The 9,341-nt window shown below is 43.8% G+C and overlaps 1 protein-coding gene across 3 annotated transcripts in view; it reads left to right on the top strand.

Annotated features, from left to right (window-relative positions):
* The first annotated feature begins 1,370 nt into the window (after positions 1-1,370).
* The window catches only part of LOC142010929 (synaptotagmin-14-like), a 72,488-nt gene continuing 64,517 nt past the window's right edge, over positions 1,371-9,341 (top strand). For all 3 annotated transcript variants that reach the window (XM_074989577.1, XM_074989579.1, XM_074989578.1), the window contains exon 1: positions 1,371-1,497. In XM_074989577.1, coding sequence (XP_074845678.1) covers positions 1,485-1,497 — 13 coding nt within the window. In that variant the 5' untranslated portion in view covers positions 1,371-1,484. The remainder of the gene's footprint in view (positions 1,498-9,341) is intronic.

Here is a 9,341-nt window from a genome sequence, read left to right as displayed (position 1 = left end):
ACACTCTTAGCTTTCTGCCACAGGAAATCTGGGTCCGTGGTGCTTTAAAGGCTGCTGTGCGTGGGGACCATAAAACCCCGCAGGGGCTGGATAGAGTGTCTCAACCCCTCAGCTGATGGCCACCAGGGAGGACCCTGCTATTTCGAAGTAGTGGGACACGGATCGTCTACACATGCCCTACTTCGACATTCAACATTGAAGTGGGGCGCTATTCCCATCTTCGGATGGGAATAGTGATTTTGACGTCTCGCCGCCTAACGTCAATTTCAACGTCGAAATCGCACTTGGTGTGTGCAGACACGATGCGTACTATTTCGACGTTGGGTCGGCTACTTCGACGTAGCCAGCTAGTGTAGACACACCCTAAATGTCTCTAAGCCTCTGACTGCCAGAGACTGTCGGTGGATGTACGGGACTTGAAAGTTAAGGAAATCCCAGAAATAAGACTCTCTCATTCACTTTATATACACTCATCCTGCAGATGCACCTTGACATAAAAGTCATGTATCAGAGGGGTAGCAGTGTTAGTCTGGATCTGCAAAGGCAACAAGGGGTCCTGTGGCACCTTATAGACTAACAGAAATGCATGAGCATAAGCTTTTGTGGGCAAACATTTCTGCTCGTATTCTGTTAGTCTATAAGGTGCCACAGGACCCCTCATTGCTTTTATAAGTCATGGGCTCACATGCTTAAAGTTTCTGTTGTGTTTGTAAAATTGGGAGTGTATTTAAACGTTAAGCCTTTTTGCTTTCAATATGAATCAATACACAGCTTTTTGAATAAATAAACCCCCTGAGACCTGGACACCTGAATGATTTTCCATTTGAAAATAGACCATTTTTACTATAGCTGGAATATTGGAATGATCAGCTACTTCTACCAGATGTGCAACATTTCAAAATTCTACTTTGCATGAGAAAATTGTATTCTGTGGTGGAAAATATATTCAAGTAACTGTTGGTAGCAATGGGGGAAGTATAGAGCTTGTGCACTTTCGAATTCTGATCCCACTGAACCCTAGGACAAAGTTCCCAACAAGCTGCACCGTATGTTCAGGATTTGGAGCCCGATTTCTTGGCTGCGCAGCAGAAAGGACAAGCGCACTCCCTGGCAGGGCCAAATCCCGCTTCCACTGGAGTCACAGGCACAAGCCCCGGGCATTGAAGGGCACGGACGGAAGAGCGCGAGGATGGGGTGCAAAATTGAGTCGCTCAGGGACCCTGACAGCAGCTATAGCAAACCAGGCCCGGGTCGGCCGTTAACCTCGAGACGTCGTCAACCCCCGTCGACCAACTGCCGCCCTTTTGAATCGGCGCGCGCCTGGCCCCTGAGAAGGGGGCGGAGTCACGCGCAGCTCCACCGCCCTGGCACGCGCCATTCTTCACCCCCTTCCTCCCTCCTGCTCGTTGCCTCTTTCTTCCAGCTTCTGCGTGCCGGTGTGTCTCCTGCGTGCGCTGCACTTGGTACGGCCCACCTGGAAGATCATGGCGATTGATGGTAAGTAGGCCAATAACGGGCTCCCCTCCTTCAGAACACCCCCCTCCCCTCGGACAGCGGCCGCGGGCCTGGGGGCTCGCTCCTCGCGCAGGTAAACAAGCCCTGGGGCCAAGCGGCCGCGGTGGGGGCTGGCTAGCCCACTGGGGTGCCAGGCGGCTGGGGCTGCACCAGGACAGCTGCCCTAGAAGTGGGTGGGACGGGGGGCACTGCCTGTTCCGTGCCGGGCCTTTCCCTACCCTGTCGCGTCTGCGCCGCGGCGTGTGCGAAGAGTAAATAAATAATCCCCGGGGTGCCGGGCACCTGCCGGGTGTTGCCGAGGACTTGGGGGTGGGGGGCGGCACACGTGAAGCTGCACTCTCTCCTCTCTGGAGAATAGTTCAGGTCCTGAGCGACCCCCACCGTGGTGTCGGGCCCCGGACGGGGATCCGCGCTGAGCGGGAGGTGCTGCCAAACGGGGTCCGGCACGCAGCCAGTTTGCTGGGGGGCTGCCGCTGTTTTTAGGCATGGAAACCCACGCCGCATAGCCCTTCTCCCTGGAGAGTCTTCATCAGCTGCTTTAAAACTCATCCCCCAAAGGCTGGATGGAGCCTCCGTTTTCTCCCAGCTGTTGCCCAAGGAGCGCGACTTGTAGGGCTGCTCTGCTTCCTCACACTCATTACTTAAAAGAGAGTGAGCCTGTAGTGGGCATTTTGCACAAGGGATGCTAGACACTTGTTGGTACTATTAGAAGATGGCCACTCCTGAACTGGCATAGTTTTCTTGGAAATCTCCTTTTGATTTCTAGAAAAAAAATTAAAAACTCACCACCAAGCCCTAATTTCCAGTGCAAGAGACTGCAAAGGTACACTGTCAACTCGAATATGTTTGTTGGAATATTTTTCTTCTCTTACTGTAGCTGAAAGAACCTGTTGTTAAAAAATATATTCCAAAATCTGTTCATTAGTTTGATTATTTTGTGCATTTGTGAGCCCTTTAGTCAGTTACACTGTTGTAGGGTAGGGGCTTGTCTTCCTGTAACTGTAAAAGTTGCCTTATGCCAGCAGATTCCAGTGGCTACACAGTCAAGGGACTGTATGGAGTAGCTTGCAAGCTTTGAAACTGACTTGCTCTGCTTTTCCCTTGCTGAGAAGCCCCCTTTAAGTAGGAGTGGAGAAGAAATCCCTTCTCAGATGTCTTGAGGCGGGGGAGGGAAGGTGGAGTGGGCAGAGAGAAATCAGGACTTTATATGTAACCAGGACTTAATGACAACACATTCTTTATATTATATATATTAATTGAAATAGTTTAAATTACTCACTCAAAAAAAATCAAGGTGATGGTGTCTTTATCTCTGAAATTGAGAATCTCCCCCCAGTGCCAGAGAGCTTATTGGATCTGAAAATATCTTTATCACCCTTTGAATTCTATATTTGAAATATTTTTTTGAAAGATGAATGATGGAGAGGAATATTACTGCAAAGATGTTAAAAGCCGCAAATGACTCAGACTTTCAAAAGTGCTTGACATCTGCAGTGGGGGTGAGTTCACAAGAGCTCAGTTCCCTCGTGGACATTTCAATAAAAGTGACCTAACACAGGAGCTGAGCTCTTCTGAAACTCTGATGCAAATCCCATCATGAAATTGAGCAGTTAAGTATTGATTTACGTCTTGTGCTGAAAGCAGGAGTTGAAATGAGTTTCATTACTATGGGTTGTAGCTGAAGTGTAGTGTCCATTCTGTTTCCCAAATAGTCTTTTCAGCATTACTGATAGGTATATATAAACTCCTTTACTTCCCAGTTTTTTTCTTTCTCCTTCATTGATCTGCATGTTAGCACCTTGCTTTTGGCTTCAGTGTTTGATAAACCTCCTCACTAGTCAACAGATGAAAAGTGATTTTTTATATTAGTTAGCCCTGGTATATATAACTGCTTTTGTCTTCCCCTCTGCAATCAGGCTAAAATGGCATAGCTTACAGCACTATGATAAGGTCTATGCTATGAGGTAAAATCAATTTTAGATACACAAATACAGCTATGAAAATTGTGTAGCTACAGTCAACTTGTCTAAGATCAATTTTTTTTGCTGTTGTCCACACAATGGGAGGTTGATGGAAGAAACTGCTGCTAACTTCCCTTACTTCTCTCCAGAAGTACCAGAGTCAGTGGTAGTTCCATGACAGTTTGATTTAGTTCATCTCCATTAGGCAAGCTAAATTGAATCCCAGAAGATCATCTGCCAGCATGTCAATTTTTCAAAAAGTGTAGATGTATCCTAAGATATAGAAATTACTGGTGTCCAAGACACTTCTGCACACATCATAAAACATAAAAGATGATCCTAGACAATATTATGGTGATTTTTAAAGATATTGCTATTACTATTTGTAGCTCCAAAAAATCTGCAATATTAAATATTTCAGTGTTTAGAATAAATATCAAATTTTTTTAAAACGTTTGAAACAAAGTAATTTTTTATTTTTGAAATCCACACAATTAAACTTTCAACTTCAAAATATTATTTAACAGCTGTAGCAAGAAGTACTTTTGGCATGTTTAAAAGAATGAGTTGATATTTTCAACATGTCAGTCATGTTAACATACACCAATTTATATCAGTGCGAATTGAAAAACTTAATTTTTTTCTTATGTAAAGCTCCTTATGTTAAGAGTTATAAGGAAGAAAGCAAGTGCAATTTATTTTGATTAGTGAAAATATTTATAGCTATGTTTTTGTAGTGTGGTAATATCTTGGCCACTTACAAAGCTTTAAATATGAGGTATTACTTCATGGGGTGAAGTTTGGTTAGCCACATGTTCTGATAGTAGCTACCATTATAAAACTTGCTGAGATATTTTGTTTATTTTGAGAGATTAATAAATCATTTAAAGTGATTATAAAGCTGAAATTCCAGTAATTCTGGATACAGTAATTTAAAAGAATACATCAACCTATTTTTTAAATATTAGGTAAATAGTTCAGGTTTGGCTTGAACAACTCCAGAAGTACCAGGAAATAGAGTAGGACAACTAAAATACGAAGGGTACAGGCTAAAACGGGAATACATAATTACTCTGATAACTTGTGTATGTTTCTCCTCAAACAATACAAGTGATACACAACGGTAAGTGTAAGATACAGTAGTGGGGGTGGGAAGGGAGAGGAGTAGAAATTGCTTAATATTTCTACTAATAGAAGAAGAAGGTAAAGCTTCCACTAATAAAAATTTCAGGAAATACAAACATTGGAGAAGTGGCGAATACAGTCAGCTATAGTGTCAAATGCAAAAGTGAGTGAGATGTTTGACCGACAAGTATCGGAGGGGTGGCCGTGTTAGTCTGGATCTGTAACAGCAACGAAGGGTCCTGTGGCACCTTACAGACTAACAGAAAAGTTTTGAGCATGAGCTTTCGTGAGCACAGACTGATGAAGTGAGTCTGTGCTCACGAAAGCTCATGCTCAAAACTTTTCTGTTAGTCTATAAGGTGCCACAGGACCCTTCGTTGATGTTAGACTGAGAGATTAAAAGCAAAGTGGAGCAGTAAGTCACCGACAGTGGCAGTTGAAATAAATGTCGTAGTAAATCCATTCTGACTCCACTGGTACTATTTTCCCACGACCCCCTCAGGTTTGGGGCTCTGCAGGATTTAAGGCAATATGCTGGGAAGAGAGGGCGGAGAGGGAGCACTACTGAGGAGCCATCTTTTGTGATAATGCTGCGTTCATAATCACAAGGTATAAGCTCATGTTGATTATAGTAGCATTAATTTCACTTGCATCTCTTCACTCCCTTCCCCCTTGGCATAAGGTCTAAGCTCAGATATATGGTAAAGATCTTTGGTGTAACGGATCAGTTGAGAAGCTGCTTATAGAGTCTCTTTAGCCATGCTGCATGAAGGGTGGAGGAAAAAGTACAGGGACAGAATAGATGCTTTAAGATCTGGGATGATATATTTGTATAGGTCTGTAAATCCTCTGCTTCTGCCTCTTCTTTTGCCAGGTTTCTGGGCTTCCCTTTTCACTCTCTAATGTTGTACATCTGATTTTCTAAGGTGAGAATGCAGCTAGAAATTCACCAGTTCAACCTCTTGAAGTTGTTGAATCTGTACACTTGCAGATTTTGATGTGAAAAGAGATAGTATGCCTTCATAATTATTAATGTTAAACAATGTTACATGAAAGGGAAGTATATAGCATAGATGGAAATTTGTAGGAGAGTAGACAGGGAATCTACTAGAGAAGTAGCAAACTCAACGTGAGCTTGCAGTGTTGTTACAAAATACCAATCAAATAACTAATATATATGAACATAAGGTGCTAAAGGGCAATACTGTTTCTTTGCATAGCTTTGTTATAACTGTACTCAGGTTATTGTGTCCAGTTATACTCCATGTAAGGTAGGAAGGATGAATGTAAAACTAGAGTATGTCTATGTTACATGATGAAGTCGTTTTTAAGGCAGTTAGCTCAATTTTACAATGTCACTGTCTTCAGTGTAAATACCATTAGGTTGATTTTAAGGAGTGTTAAGGTTGATATTATTACACCCACAAATTGAGTCAGCATAGCATCGAGTTCAAATTAAGGCTAGCGTGGAAACATCATGTCTTTAAATCAACTTTCTTAGCCTCCAGAGGGGTCCCATATGTATCTCATAATGCCCCATGGTTGTCTGCTCTGGCTGCTTCCAGCTCTGCTGCTCTCCAGGTGCTCAGCAAGCCTGCAAATTTGAATTGGCACCAGGAAGTCCATGATGGCTAGACTCTGGGGGTCATGCTTGTATGAGAGGCTGAGAAACTTCCTCCTTGTTATCAGCGCAGCCATCGCATCTGCCCATGAAAAAATAGCCCCAACATGGCTTCTTCCTTGCACGGGATATAGCTAGAGAGGCTGAGATTTTTTTTCCGTGTTGGTACCAGCTCCTGCCCCACTGTACCACGTGGTGGCTAGGCTGTGGGGGTCATGCTTGTATGAGGGGCTGAGAGACTTATTTTCTGGAGTTCACATTTGTACAGGGACAGGCCCCCCACCCCACAGGCACCATGCAGTTGGGGTCTATTCTGAGCCCAACCACATCACATGGCTAGCCCCTGACCCAATAAAAGCATGTGCCTGCGGTGCTGTGCAGACCATGCTGCCAGGCAACACCATGTCTTTCCTGGCTTGCGCAAGGTGAGGGCTCCTAAGGCGGGAAAGAGTTTTGTGGGCTTGCTGTCATGGGGGGGAGGGGGAGAATCTTCCCCCCCCCCCCATGGAAAAGATTTCGGGGGCTGGCTGTTGTGGCAGGGGAGTCTCCCCATGTGGCAAATATTTTGGGGGCTGGGTGTTGCCAGGTAATAGATTACAGCTTGTGATATTCGCCACCCCCATGACACATTTTATAGAATGTGGGCCAAAACAATCTCAGGTAATCTGGGCTGGCTCCCCTGCTGGAGCAACATGCTGAAGGGACCATTTCAACAGGCCCTTCCGACTAATTCATCCCCCTCAACACCTCCTGATAACCCTTATACAATGTGGGTGGGCCAGCCCCCACAGTCACAGGCAATTGGGGCTACCCCCGCTGCCAGGGGCAAACTGCTGAAGCAACCCTTTCAACTGGTCCTTCAGCCAATTCCAACCCACCCATCCCACGATAACCCTTATAGAATGTGGGGGAGCCAGCCCCCCCTGCCAGAGCAACACCTCAAAGGGGCCATTTCAACTGGCCCTTCAAACAATTCCCCCCCCCCCCCATCCCATGACACCCCTTACAGAATGTGAGGGGGCCAGATATCACAAGCTGTAATCTGTTCCTGTAACATTTTTCAGAAGCAGGGGTGCTTTCAAGGGAGGAAAAAGTGGCTTGAGGGCCAGTTGAGATAAGTCACCGGGAAGTTCCTCTAGGGCAATATGCCAATCCCATGCCTGGAGCACTGGTTGACTTATCAGGTAGAAGCCATACTATTCTGTCCAGGCAGAAGCCTTTTCAAGTAGGGGAAAAGTGGCTGGAGGGCCAGTTGAAATGAAACACCTGGATGATCCCAGGGCAGAGAGTCATTCTGGCATGTGGTAATTTGGTAAGCTCCATGCCTCGTGTTGGACACATCTGTAGTGAAATGGGAAGCCAAAAACCCTGCACCACAAATTTTACTTTAGTTGTTATGGTTTGGACTTTCCTCAACTTTACTATCCTGCTCTTTCCTCAAGCAGTAATCTGTTCCTGTATATTTTCAGGGAGGATGTTTCTGGTTTCAAGTGGGGGGAAAAGTGGCTGGAGTGCCACTTGAGATAGCACAATCACCTGGGTCATCTCAGGGCAGTATGACAGTCCCCTGCCTGGTATACTACATTTTCTGAAGCCAGCCTCTTTGGTTTTCCTTAACCTGGGATTTCTTACTTTTCCTTCTTTCCTTCTGAAAAAATGGCCATTTGCTTTCCATGGGAAGGGAATGAGGGCAGTGCATTGTGGGAACATGACACTTGTGGGGGCCTCTTTTTTTTCCCCATACTGCACCAGTGAAAAAACTCGGAATGCTATGGAGCTGAAGGAACTGTGGGATAGGTTCCCACAGTGCACTGCCGCAACAGATGTTGCGATTTAGTGTAGCAGCACTAAGTTGGCTTTGTAGGGACTTCGTGGGAGGTGAGGATAGTCAAATTTGAATTTATAAAACCCAGCATTATAAAATCAATTTTAATAAAATTGAATATACGTCGTAATGTATATGTAGCCTGAAATTATAATTTTGATTCAGGAGACTAGGAGAAAGTGTTTGGATGTAAATATGCTTAATTGAAGGCTTGGACGGTGTGCAATTTAGAGTTCAAGTATGGCTTCAGTATAAACAAAGAAAAGGATAAATCAATTGCTGATGATGGCATCATGAGGACAAATGTCCCAAAAATAGGGATGCAGAAGCTTAGGGTGGTCATTAAGAAAATGTTTTGAACAATAACCGTCTGACAAGGAGCTAGATCACCATAGAAGGTGATTGAATTTCAATGTTTGTTGATAGTTAAGGCTACATATACTGGCACTTATCTACATAGATGTTTTTCTTTAAATCTCCCATCATTGCTGTGGAATTGGTTTAGCTTCAGTGGTGCTAGCAATATTTGGAGTACTAACATATATCAGATGCCCAAGTTATCACCATGCAAGTTTGGATAACAAACTGCTAAAACAGATAGGAACCATTCTGTATTGGTGATACCACATACAGAGCTGCATGAAAATAACATGAATGCTAACAAGGGATTTTCAGAAGATCTCAGTGCATGTGCAACCGAATGGAAATAATATAGAACATAGTTCTGCAAAATGCAAGGGATTAATTAGATTACTCAAATACTCTCTTCCAACCCTAATGTTTAGGATTTTACGGGAAGCAAAGACTTTCAGATATTTGAAAGGGATTGACAAAAATAGCTATTGTTTCATTCAAGAGCTCGAGGAAAAGAACTGAATTATGTAGTAGATTAACAGGTTTCTAAAAATATCAAATACTAGTAAAGGGTGAATGATATTCTGATAGCCAGCTGACGCTGCCCACTAGAAGACTGTTAAGGTTGCAAAGTCAAGCACTGACAATGTGAAATTAAGACCAAAGAGGAAAGTGTGGATCCTAAACTTAACAATCAGTAATAATTTTTAAATAAATACTTTAAAGACTAACAAAATTATTTATTCAGTGGTGAGCTTTCATGGGACCGATCCACTTTATCAGAACAATCTCATTTCCAATATAGACTGACATTTGTAAGTACAGAGGGCCAAATATAATTGCAATAAGAACTGACAAATCAAGTACATAGGACTGAAGGAGGTGGGTGGCGGGGGGGATGTTAAGTGTCCTGGCTGAGATAATTATGAGTATCAAAAGA

Source organism: Carettochelys insculpta, chromosome 3, assembly GCF_033958435.1.
Source record: "Carettochelys insculpta isolate YL-2023 chromosome 3, ASM3395843v1, whole genome shotgun sequence".
Taxonomy (NCBI): Eukaryota; Metazoa; Chordata; order Testudines; family Carettochelyidae; genus Carettochelys; species Carettochelys insculpta.
This window is presented reverse-complemented; position numbering and strand designations above follow the sequence as displayed.